General features: G+C 32.9%; 1 protein-coding gene across 4 annotated transcripts in view; it reads right to left on the bottom strand.

Annotated features, from left to right (window-relative positions):
* The window catches only part of C2H15orf41 (chromosome 2 C15orf41 homolog), a 272,031-nt gene that overhangs the window by 122,816 nt on the left and 135,330 nt on the right, over positions 1-13,885 (bottom strand). For all 4 annotated transcript variants that reach the window (XM_023500272.2, XM_031952051.1, XM_031952050.1 and 1 more), the window contains 3 exons: positions 10,987-11,066; positions 10,525-10,574; positions 5,114-5,181 (listed from right to left, as the gene is read on the bottom strand). In XM_023500272.2, the coding sequence (XP_023356040.1) occupies positions 5,114-5,181; positions 10,525-10,574; positions 10,987-11,066 (198 nt within the window). The remainder of the gene's footprint in view (positions 1-5,113; positions 5,182-10,524; positions 10,575-10,986; positions 11,067-13,885) is intronic.

Raw genomic sequence — 13,885 nt, 5'->3', positions numbered from 1 at the left:
ACAAATTTATAGATTTCCTTTCCTCCAAGGAGCTCAAAGAACTTTTCTTTTAAACTCATTTACTTTCACAAATAACTAAAGTCTTTTAGTTCCCATGAGATTTTAAATGTGCTAGAATACCAGATTCCATTTTAAAAGGTAAAATTCAAATCAGCTATGTTTTTAAGAAAGACAAGTAGAAAAGTTATCAATATTTATTAACCCATTCAATTAAACTATGATTTCCCCCCTTGAAAATGTGATGTCCTTTCTTGAACAATGGTAAAAATCCTTGGCAAAATAATTATTTATTGAAATTTAGCCAAAATTAGGTCAGAAAATACTGTCCTTCTAAAAATGGGAGAAAGATTTTTTTAAAAAAAATTTTGATGACAAAAAAGAAAAAAATGAATATTACATTGGAAAGGTCAGTAATAAGATGGACTGTATTGATAGTTAAGGAAAGGACCAAAACCGTATGGGAAAAGTTATGATTTTTACTATTTGAAAGGCTAGTGCATAAACCATGACTAGTAAATGGATGGGATGTTCATCATTGGAAATCACTTGGGATTAAAAATTTCAAGTGAGGCTTTTTATGTCTGATCACAAAAAAATCTGAAGGAAAACAAACATGTTTGGGTGCAGCTTTATTATAGGCTTCAGAGTGTACATGTGTAAATAAGAAAGATCAGACTCAAGTGTCTACTTATTTATCAGTATTTTACCATTTGATTTTAAATGATGTACTATCTAAATTTGCCTGGCATAGTACTTTAGGCTCAATTAATCATTGTGAAGGGGCATTTATAAGCTGAAAGGATGACTACACCATAACAATATTTCATACTAGGCACTGCATTTTCATGTTTTAATCTTAAGTAAACACGTGTTAATTCAGTACTATAGTAAAATATTTAAAATGCATAGAATAAATTAACTACCTTCTTTACATACTGATGAGGTACCTAGCTTTACTATTACTAAATATAGGAACAAAAGGGCACAGTCAAACTTCTTATAGTTAATTGATTTTTAAGGTTAAGTAAAGGTTATCATCTTTAGGCATGATTCAATAAAATAATTAAGTCTAGTTTCCATATTACAGATTGTTGAATGAGTACTAAAAAAAATAAAAATGAAAAAGAATTATACTTTAAATTAGCTAATCCTGAATCAACATGACTCACTCTGTCTCCTCTTCTCCCAGTTTTATATATCATCCTATCCTCACAATAACTAGATGTCCTATGGTTGGTTCCCAAAGGTGTGCATAAAGTATGGACCAGCTATACACATCTAGAGTTGGCTTTGAATACCCTCCTAGAAACAGATTTTGTTAATTTACTTCAGAAAATTTTTCATTATATTCTTATAAAAGGAAAAAACTCAAAAAAGTGTTTTTCTCTATAAGCAGGGAAATATTCATGCTGTTTGTATGTATTCTTTTTCTATTTATCTATGTATCTATCTCTGTGGATCTCTCTCTCTAGACTGAATATACTAATATTTTAAAAACTTATTATAGGTGCTAGCCATTACCTAAAATGTATTATAATCTCTTTTAGGAAAGCAAGATTACTACCACATTAATAACAAAATCTAACAAGAATAATAATAATAGCTGATTGCTGTCACATCAAAAATAGACTTGAACTAAGCACTTGCAATAATAGTAATAGTAATAATATTAACAATAATATATAACTTATGGTCACATATCTTCAAAGGGATAAAGGTAGAACCTGAACCCAAATCCTCCTATGGTAAAACCAGTACTTAAGCAATACAGAATCCTTTAAATTCAGTCAAATTATTATTTCTAAAATTTTCCCAGTTTCAGATGCTAGGCATTTATCTTATTTTGGATAATGGCATTAGAGCTAAAAGAATGGAGGCTTTTTTGGGGTTATTTTTGCTAAGAGCTAGTGGTTTAAAAGTACATTAAGTGAATTAGGAAGAACAAATGGGGAGGGATAAAACACTGACTCTCAATTGTCCACGTCTCATTCTATTTCCCTGCAATACCCTTTTACCTCTCATCCTGTTAAATCTTTATTAGCACTTCAGTTTTTTTTATTTTCTACCATGCTGTTTTAGCTTGATCCCCATATATATCTTTTATTGGATGTGCTCTGTAAAGCATTATACCTACTCTGGAGTAGATATACGTACAACCTATATTAACCAAACATTTGGAATCACAATTTTTTTTTTTTCATTTTCCCCTCTGCTAGAAAAAGAGGACAAAGAACATGGATAAAAGTGAGGGAACATTGATCAAAGGGTTTAATGACTTACTGAAAAAATGCACAGCAAACATACATAAGAATTTATGAAGTCTCACCTCTAAGTAAAGCAATTTATAGACAAGATGGAACATCAATAATATAAAGATCCAGCATGTGTTTTTCAAAGATCATTATTATGCTTTGGAAATCTCAGCGTCCTTCTCTAATTTTTTTTTTATCCCTGGCCCACTATCACAATGAAGCTCAAAGAGATCTTTTCAGGGCCCCTAGAAATATTCATGTCAGTGAACTACAGGTGGAATCTTCTTTCAGATGCTTTGACTGTTCTCAAAGTTGGTTTTAAATCTCCAGGATGGCTCCTTCACAGCCTTATTTATAGCACTCAGTAGTCCATAAATAGAACACTCTACTCACGAGATACAAATGAACTCTGGAGTAAGGTTAGAACCAGAACCATCCCTTTGTGTACCTACCTGATGAGAGCTCCTAGTTCTATGTTGGTGACTGTGAAGGGAAATTGGTACATAGCCTAGGAGACAGGCTCTGGATCTGAGGCATTAGACCCAATTCATTTCTATAGAGCAACTAAGTGATATAATGGATAGAGTGCTAGATTTAAAGTCAAAAAGACTAGAATTCAAATCCTGCCCTAGTCACTTTAGCTGCCCTTATCACTTATTATGTGATCCTTTAGATTAGTCATTTAATATCTCTTAGTCTACTTCTCCATTTGTAAAATGGAGATAGTAATAGCACCTATTACTTGGAGTTATGAGAAGCAAATGAGAAGATGTATTTAAAGTCCTTTGAAAAATTTCTATGTAAAAATGCTATTTTTTATTTTAAGAGATGATAGGGTAGTAGGATGACCACAGCAAAAGTGCTAGGGAAATAGGCCAAAAAATTAGGGATGTGTAGGTGTTTGGCTGGTGATATAATAATATACAACATTTATAAGAGTGCCTTAAAGTTTGCAAAGTCCTTTTTTATAGCTATGTTATGTTGTTTGAATATCACAGCAACCGAGTAAGGTAGATTGTATTACTATAAACTTCATTTTGCAAATGAACAAACTAAGGCTAAGAGAGATTAAATGACTTTTGGCCCAATGTCCTGCAGCTTCTTAAGGGTTTGAGGCAAAATTAGAACTCAGGTCTTCCTGATTCCAAGTCTATCATCAATTATTAATGACTGCCTGATAGTAACTATATCCCTGTCACTTGCTTTCTAACTGTAATTCAATCCATATTCTAATCCCAATATTCCATTTCCTATCTGATCCTCATCTGAAAAAGCCATAGGGCAGGAACTTTTAGCAATATCTCATTTTATTTATGGCTCACTATGTATTCTTTAACTTGGGATACTTTCTGAGATAGTTCCTGAAACTCCAGGAATACAAGAGCTTTGAATTGACTTATTCTGATGAACATAACCCAAAATACAATTCCCAAGTAGTAGATGTCCATTTTATCTACCTATCTCCATTTTATAAATAGAGAAGTAGACTGAGAGATATTAAATGACTAACCTAAGGGATCACATAACAAGTGATGAGAGCAGCTAAAGTGACTAGGGCAGGATTTGAATTCTAATCTTTTTGACTTCAAATTCAGCAGTCTATCCATTATGTCATTTAGCTGCTCTGGAGAAATGAGTTGGGTATAATGCCTCAGATCCATAGACTCTGCCAGTCTATAAATTGCTTTTATGTATTGAAATTTATTGCAATGACTTGAGACTATTTCTCCAATTTATCAACATCACAGTATATTTTAATCCCAGTCAAACTATTATGTCTAAAATGCCTTCCAGCTTCAAATCATCTGTAATCTGATAACATTCTTAACTCCTTCATCCAACTCATTAATAAAAATATTGAGAATTGAATCCAAAAAGGCCCGCTGCAGGACCTTTTCTCAACTTGGCATTGGACCATTAATAATTGTTCTATATTTGATTTTTCTTCACCAATTCTTTGTCTACTTGATACAAAGCCAATATAATCCAAAGTACTTTGATTTCCTCTTAAGGCTATAATATCTAACATCTAAATGAAATAGATAGAAATAATTATGTAATATTGTGTTTAGGATTTAAACAGTAAGTCTCTCTTTCCCTTGCCACCTGATGTCAAGAGTGGTAATTTACCATTTTCCTTTAAGAAATTCAAATCGTTCTTAATTAGTTGATAGCTTTTATATAGAGAACTGGGAAAAGTATCACATAACTTTTATTTAAATGGGAGTTAGTTTCTGATACTGTACAAATATCCAAAGAAAAAATATTTGGCAAATATTTATAAATACACAAACACCCATCATTTATCCTATTCCATTTGAATCTGAAACAAGAATAATATTTTTAAAAAATCAATACAAAACAGCTTAATGCTTCTTTTACTTTCAAACAAAAAAAAATCCTAAAATATTCTAGATGATAATTAAAAATTTAAAAAATATATCTTAATGTGAATTTTTCTAGCCAATTATTTTTAATACATAAAACATTTTATGGATACTATTTTTTCAATTCCCTTCTAACTCTTATAAGGCCTAGATTATAGTTATATCTCATGACACCAAAAGTAATACTGCAACAGATATTAAAGCATTTTTTCAGATACTTATTCTATAAAATATTAATTGCAAGCCTCTGCATGTGCTGTATATATAGAGAGAGGATTAGGTAACTGAGTTCCTGCTCAGTTCTAAATCAATAAAAGATAACATGCACACCATCAATCATCCTTTACTCTTCCTTTAGTACATAATATAGTGCAATTTGAGACAAGTGTGTATGTGTGTGTGTGTATTTTTTTTAAAGATTCACTAAGATATGTGAAGCTAAAGAAGGTATGTTTGGTTATTATTAGTACTTACCTAGAAAGGACAAGTTTCTCTCTAGAAGCAAATCTCTCAGCAGGACTTCATGTTCGTGCCCAATGGCACTAGATAGTTTTAGTTAAAGTGGGTAACAAGGTTAAAATAAAATGGTACCAACACAAATACCAGGACCATCCAACAGAGTGAAATAGTGTTTTTCCCTATTCACCCATCATTGTTTAGGAATAAGATTGTCCAAGAAACTGAAGTTCACACATTCAAATGTAAAAAATCTGTTGTAATCATTATAGATAGGGGTAGAGACTAGAACTGTGATTTCATTGATATGGAAAATTCATATATATATATATATAGTATTTATTATCAGACAATCTTTAGTCCCCTAAGACAGTGCATTCTAATAAGAAAACTACTTCTCTCCATGCAGATTGGTACCCTGTCTGCAACTTACATAGAATTAGAGAGTTATCTAAGGAACTGAGATGTTAAGGAAGTGATTTGTCTAGATTCTCATAGCCTACAAATGTCAAAGGTGGGATTTAGGGTAGATCTTCCTGGCTCTAAGTCCAGTTTTTCCATTCACAATTTTATGCTGCCTTTCTTTAAGAATAAATAACTTTAAAACCATATGTATACATATTACATATAATTTAAAATGATATAAAGATAACTTTTTTCTTGGTGATTCAGGGTCATCACTATAAACATCAACCTTTGCATATTGATATATAGAGAGCAGTTCTTTATCTATTTTTTAATTTTTCTGTCTCCTCCCTTGATGTCAGTCACAGGCATAATAAAAGCAACAACAATCACAGCACCTGTTGCCTAAAATCATCTTCCATCCCTACCTTTAGAGTACCATTTTTAGTCAGTTTTTAAGAAGTAAAATGACTAAGCTTATTACAAATTATATTTAAATAATAATATAAATAATAAATATTATAATAAACAATAGTCAATAAAGATCTGAGTGAGCAGCTAATGAATTAGATTTAACACAACAATTCTAGAAGAGTCATTTCAGGTTCTCTGTGATCTTTTCTGCTTCCAGATTTTTAGTTATGTTGGCTGAAGTTGCCTTAGAAACCCAACCTCTGTATAAATGGGCTATTATTATATAAATTCAGACATATAAGGAGAAAAAAACAAAAGAGCTTACATTTATACAGAACTTTAAGATTTAGACAAGGTTTTACTCTCAACAACTCTATGGGATAGGTAGGTAGGTAGGTAATGGGAACATTAATATTCCCATTCCACAGGAGAAGATTTAGGTTTAAAGACAGTAAGGTCACTTTCTCAGTGCCAGGAAACTAGAAATTGTCAGAGCTGGAAATTAATACAAGTTCCATGTTACTAGGTTGAGAGACTCTTTCAGGGAAGTTGCATTACACTGCCTCTTCCCTAATTTCTTAACTAGTTCAGTCAAAATCATAGTATTATCAGTTTTTCAGATAATTTCTTAAATTCCTCATTTCACATTGATAGTGTTGGACTGCCCTGCATCATAATTTTCTCTATGGTTTACTGTGATTCTTTGAGCCTGATTATATACCTCTAAAGACTTCAATTTTGATAAAAAATAAAAAACAACATGAAGGTTATTTGTGAATATACAGGATTCTTTGTTCTCCATTAACAAGTATAAGTCAGAGCATTGAACTTGGGAGTTCAAAGGTCTGGATAGGTTGTAGTCTCCATTGACCCCCTCTTTAACTTTCATACAATAGGCAAGTCATATAACTTCTCTGATCTTAGGATTTACAAAATTTGGGGGGTGCACGACAACCTCAGAGGATTATACTGAGGAAAAGCCTTTGTAAAGTGTGAAACATTAAATTTTTATCATTTTAAAATATATGTATATTTATAGGATATTGACACTTATGATACTTCTCAGAGAAAGTTGTAAAATATTATAGAGACTATTACCTCCTTTGATGTTTTCGTTTCTTTCTTTGAGTTCCCTGACATGTATAGTCTCTCACCTTTAATTTCTACTAGAAATGTTTTCCCCAAGACTTTCTTTAAAAAAAATTATAAAATTGTCATGTTTTTGTAGGATTCATTGAAGTAATTTGATTAATACCACTCAAGAATATCTGATTACTAGGGGCATCCCACTTTTGAGACCTAAATTATTTACTTCTATCCCATATAAAATATGCTCTCACTTTTATGGCTGTAAATTATTTACATTCAAAATGTTGAATCATGAAACTGAGGTTACTGATGGTACAGAAATGAAACCCACAGCATTTTAAGCTTCCGGCATTATTATCTTTCCCCTCACACTGCATCTAGAAGTTACTTTGGAAAGCTGAAGTCCCGAGTTTCCTTTTCATTCTACATCATAGAAAGTGGAATGAAAAGAAGACAAGATATAGGGTGGGAAGAGGGGGAAATAGAAGAAAGTGTAATAGCAATTGATACTTCTTTTTTGTTCTCGTTTTCCTCCTAGCAAATAATCAATTTATCCTTTTATTCTATATAGAAAATTATAGCTGTAACATTTTTGTAATGGAATAAAAAGGCTTTATACCTTTCATGTTGAATAAATGTGTGCTTTTCCAGATTGTGAACTGTTGTAGTTTGCTGAACATGAGCGATGTAAATATCACAGAACTAAGAGAATGGCATATGAATTACATGTTTACTGTCATGAGAAAATAGTTATTCTAGTCAGAATAAAATAAAGTATTTAATGAAAATCTCATATTCTGTGTTTCCCATTGATCAGTCAGGGTCACTGATGCAAGATTATTGAATAATATAGCTGGAAGAGATCTTAGATACCAACTAATTTACTTACTTATTTTCCTTCCTTCCCTCTCCAGTTTCCATCTTATAGATAAGAAAACTGAGGTCTAGTAAGACCAAGTAACTTACCCATATCAGAAGTAAAAGTTGTATTTGTTTTAGGGGAGGAGGTACACAATTATACCTGTGTAGAGTGTTCAATCCATAAGATTGTCAAGCCATCTCCAATTTATACCATTTAAGTGTTGCCTGGGGCATCAAATATACTGTTCAATGACTTGCCTATGGTCACATAGCAAAGATAATTCAGAGTCTAAATTTGAATCCCAATCTTCTTAATTCTAGAGTGAATGAAGGTCAGTCCTCTATGCATTACTCCATGCTGCCTCAAAGAATAGAAAACTACCCCTTCCCCCCAATCTACAATGTCTCCATGCAAAAAGAAAATTCTAGAGTGTAATATCGATTCTATCATATTTAGAATGCTAAAAAAAAATGGCTAATTTAAACTTTGGAGAAAAGTCTATTCTTTTATGATGTTTTATTCACAATAAATTTACATAAAGTGCAAGAACTGGAAAATAAAGCTTATAAAAACCAGTAATTTTACTAGCTACAGTCATCATAGAACTACCAAAAACATAATCTAGTGAAATCCATTTACATAGATCTATCATTGTCTTTATCAATTGAAATCATGTCCTACATTAAACTCTGATGGCAATAACAGAGCCAAAAAGGGAAATTGAATGATAGCAAAAATGTAAGGAAAATACTGCAAACAGAATTTATAATGCACCATAAGCAGAAACACTTAGACTTAGTCTATAATAATACCTATTATTGATGTATGGCAGTGACCATGGGGCAAAACTTGTAAATAACCTCACAAGCCATTTTCTACTCCAGCAGTACAGCAATCTAGTTTCCCGTAAGCATCTGAACTATTACTGAAAAATAGCCTCCTGGCATTTACAAAGAGGTTGACTTCATACTTTAGTCCATGCATTTATAATTAGAGAGTTATATTTAAAATCAATATGCAATCCTTCAGAAGACATTATGCTTTTAAAACCTTAACTTTAAATTGATTTTTAACTATTTTATGTGCTTTAAAATTAACATCTAATTCAGCACCAGATACTCTGAGACAACATTAGTTGTAATACAAATGTGCTGAACATGAGGTTGGCAAACTTTTAAGATTTCCAGCACTCTCATTAATTTGATGATAGGGATAAAGATGTCATCTCTCTTTGGTTTAATGGAAAGATGTGTTGAGGCTAGTTCTGTGTTTTTATTAATTCTCAAAAGATTTGGAAGAACAGACTTTGGTTACATGTAATTACACAACTCAACATAACAAGCACTGAATATTTTAGAGCACTCCATTAAAGAAAAAAAAAATCAAAACAGTTTATATTTGATAGAGAAAAATGAATGAATTCTTTCAAGCAGAAGTATCTACAGACTAATAAACATTTATTATGAAATTACACATCTATACACTGTTGTAGTTTCCTAAGGGTGCAAGGTAGGGAGAAGGAAGAGGCTGGTTTGTGTTGATGAGACTGATGAAGGGCTTCTAGGGGAATGTCTCCTAACAAGCTATCAATGACACTCTGGTTTTTGGTCATGTGACTTATTTTCAGTCTCATCTATAATGATCAAAAACATGTAAAGGGGAAATATAAGCATCTGGAAATTAAAGTAAACACAAAAGTTTAGGCTAACGCCTTCAATATCTGTTAGGCTTTAATATTTAGAAAAAGGCATTATTACCTCATGTTCCATGGAATCAGAAAGACCTGAACTCAAGTTCTCTTTCTGACACATATTAGCGGTGTAATGATGAGCAAGTCATTCCAACTACTTTAGTAGACCAGGCAACTCTAAGACTATGTTGTATCTGCAACATTGAGTTCTAGATCACCCCTTTTCTTAACCTTTCCCCTATTCTATTCCTAGAAAGAAGCCTGAAAATGAAAATGTTTACAAAATAATTATTGGAGTTTATCATATGTCATAATAATATTTAATAAAGTTTAAATGCATTTTTATTTAGTAAAATTAACTTTTTAATATATTTTATCATCTTTGACTCATAATTAGTGATTCTTTTCTATAACAGTATGCAGGAAAGGGGAAGGAAAATGAAAATTTGAAGAACTCTAAATGTTATGTCTAGATTTTAATCAGCCATTTAAGCAATAAGACTCTTCTTTGCTTTAAAAGGTGATAGTCCCTGATATCTTAATTGAATCCAGCACCTTTAACCTCAGGCTAGAAAGTTATTTCAATGAATCTGATCCTATTTCAACCATTTTAAATGGAACTTTATTACATTAAAAAAAAAATTCCTTGGAAACAGTCAAATACAATTCAGGACAGTAGGTTACCTACCTAATGGTTCTATACCTTTTATCTCATCAGAAGCCAAACAGTTTCAAATAAGTGTGTGAATGTCCAACTGCTGGACTGACACCTCCCACTGGCCTCTTGGGTTTTTCTTAAGCAGGAGAGAGAAAGAGAGGTCCGCTGTGACCCTCCCCTTGATTGAATGTACAACAGAAGAGGAGGAAATGTGTTTTGTGAAGCAGAACTTTATGTCAGGTTAAAGCGAAACATTTCTGCGGAGCCTGAACTTGCCGATTGTGCACCTAACAGTTTATGGGAAAGGATACTGTTTGATGCAGCCCACCAGTGGTCCATAACAGCAGTCATTCACGATACACTGCCAATAAATAAGAGAAGAGGAGTAGTGTTGGACAATAGTACATACTATTACAGGCAAACAATGGCTCAAAAACAGTAATTAGTTTTCTTTAGAGAAAGAGAGAGAAAAGAAGAAAAAGAAAGAAGAAAAGAAAAAGAAAGAAGAAGAAGGAAGAAGTAACACTATCAAGGAGCTGTTTTTTTCCCTGATTTAATCACAGAAAACAAAAATTGCATGCTTTTTATTCACTATAAAAGCAAAGCTATTAAAAACTGAAATGCTCTTCTCGCAAATATTGCCTTGCCATTTATGGTGCACCCTGACCTCAGTGATAGTTTATGATGACAGTAATTAAATGAGGTTTAAAATCCTTTACTCTGCTAGGCAGATAACAGCATCGCCACTGAGAATAGACAGCTGTGATTAATACCTGATAGACCTGATTTGCTAGAACTCCATCTGGAATCTGAGAAGGGTCCCGCAGCATACTATTTATAATGGACTTGGAGGCTGTAGAAGAAAAGGAAGAATGGTTAGCAGACAGTCAACATAATTCTAAATGCAGTGCAAGATATGATGCATATGTGGAAAAATAAAACACTACCAGTACTAATCATGGATCCTTTTTTGGGGGAAAATATTATTTTTGGCTAGGAAAGCCTATAATGGGATTATTTTGCCAAGTTTACAAGCCACATTGCCAGATTTTGATGATGACCCACTTCTGATTGCCTGAGTAACAAAGGTAAATTACAGATCCTATATATATGCATATGCCTCCCTCCAGACAAATTAAGATCTAAAAACCTCCACTTAAAAGAAAACATTTTAACTTTTCATTACAGGTGGACAATATGTGAAACATATGGATGTGGGCAGTTTTCTAAAGAAAGGTTAGATTGAAAGAAAATTTTTGTCAATAAAAAGCACCCTTGTAGAATAGTATATCAGATAGGGTGTAGGATTTGGAGAAAAGAAGACGGGTTTAGTTCCCATCCCAAATACTCATTAACTCTGTCCTTCTGAACATGTCACTTCACTGCTCTGGGGCTTGATTTGTTCATTTATAAAGTGGATATAATAATAGTGTCAATCTCAGGGAACTACTGTGAAGCTCAAGTATAAAACGCTTTATAAATGTCTCCTATTTTTCTTCTCATTCAAACTTCTTAAAACAAACTCCCTTTGATAACCATTTCACAGATGGGAAAAGTAGGAGAAAAAGAGACCGAATGACAACAAAACTTCAAATTAGAAAATAAAACTCAAAACTGTTCCTTCAAATGCCAAAATTAATGAATAGATCTCAACATATTTGCAAATGAGCCTGAAATACTGCAATATCTACAGCTGACCAAATAAAGCTCTGTGCTTAGATGATGTATTTGGAAATTGTTACAGGCAGTACTGACAATGATTCTATAGAAATAGTAACTTTACCCAGATAAGAAAGAAACAACTAGTCCTGAATCAAGATTGAGGAATAGCATTCAGTAGGAGACTTTGTTGAAAATGAATTTGGGGTTACAAACCCAATAAACAAGCTAAGTCCATAGCACTTGGTTGATCAAATTACAATTCTAAAACAAAAATTTACGTGCATCACTTCAAGAATATTTTCTAACCTTGGACAGCAAGTTCTGAAATACAAAATTATCTATCATTGCTAGAGAAAATCCTTTTAAGAGGCATTATAGGAAAGTGAAAAGGGCACTAGGCTTGGTAATAGGAGATCTGATTGTAAATTTAAGCTCCAAAATCTATGAATTATGTGACCACTTTTTTCCTCATTTTCTCTTTCTGCAATTTGTATAGATTGCAAAAAGGTTAAATTTAGACTTGGTATAAGGAAAAGTTCCTAAAGATTAGTGCTATCTCTAAGAGGGATGGGTTATTTCAGATAGGTAATTCTTCCTTATTGGAAGTCTTCCAAAAAAACCTCTCTTCTTGAACAGTTTTTAGAGAGAAATCTTTTCTACGGTCTAGCCAGGGGTCCTCAAATTACGGCCTGTGGGCCAGATGCAGCAGCTGAGGACGTTTATCCCCCTCACCCAGGGCTATGAAGTTTCTTTATTTAAAGGACCACAAAACAAAGTTTGTTTGTTTTTTTTTATTATAGTCCGACCCTCCAACAGTCTGAGGGACAGTGAACTGGCCCCCATTTTAAAAGTTTGAGGACCCCTGGCCTAGACAAATTGCCCATTTGCCATTCCTTATATACTACATCCACCCCTGCCTATGTACTGGGTGTTCCTCGTACTTGGAATGCATTTGCTCCTTCATCATCAACTATTAAATTAATTGAATTCTGTTAAAACACAGAACAAATATCATTTCCTCCAGGAGGCCTTTCCTGGTTCTCCCGAACTTCCTAGTTGTCCATAACCTTTAAGATAATGTCCAATCTATTCAGTATTTCTCTTCAAAATCTCATTTTGAGTTTTCTTTTCTTTGCCATTTCATTCTTCAGCTCCTTTTACACATGAGGAAAGTGAGGAAAATGGGTTTTTTTATTTGCCCAGGTCATACAACTAGGAAGTGTCTGGGCCAAATTTAAAGTCAGATCTTCCTGATACCAAACACAGTACTCTAATCATTGTGTCACCTAGCCATTTATCTGCTCCTCTTAGCACGGTGACTGAACATAAATGCTTACTGGGAATGGATTTGTTTAGATGACTTTCAAAAGTCCCTTCCAAGTCTATAATTCTATGATTCTGAATATTATTAATGGACATGACCAGGTTGTGGGAAAAACTCACTCCCAACCTTAAAAATGTGAGACCTCAAAGCACTATGAACTCACTAGACATTATGCTATGATTAAGACTACTGATTTAGAAAGTGATATTCCTTTCTTTTTTTTTTTAACACTATGGGGTCTTATTAGAAATAGTCCTATATGAGGATTAGTCAAAGTTAATCAGTTCTTCTGTGGGATAAATATGCATGACACGCTTTTAAGTTTCTATATTATTAATGTTTCTTCTAATATTTTCTTAAGTCTAGAAAATCAAAAAAAAAAATAATAAATCAAACCCTGATTTGTTTGCCAATTTCCCAAGTATGAATATGGATACTGAAAAGTTCAACTCAGCTCCTTCGTACCCTCTGGATAGCTAACTAGTATTTGGGAATACTGATTACATAATTTCATATATAAAATTAGCAGCTTAAACAGCTCCATGGCCCTAGAATGTCTTACATACAAAACAAGGTCTTAGGGAAGGAAAAGAAGTGGTAATAATTTAAATATTTAGTACTATCCAAAGCTTTATCTTCTCTTAAGTCTTACTGCAATATCTCACTTGGGGGTAGGAGTGTTACTT

This window comes from Sarcophilus harrisii, chromosome 2 (genome assembly GCF_902635505.1).
Source record: "Sarcophilus harrisii chromosome 2, mSarHar1.11, whole genome shotgun sequence".
Classification (NCBI taxonomy): domain Eukaryota; kingdom Metazoa; phylum Chordata; class Mammalia; order Dasyuromorphia; family Dasyuridae; genus Sarcophilus; species Sarcophilus harrisii.
Note: the sequence above shows the minus strand (reverse complement) of the source record. Positions and strands in the feature narration are given on the sequence as shown.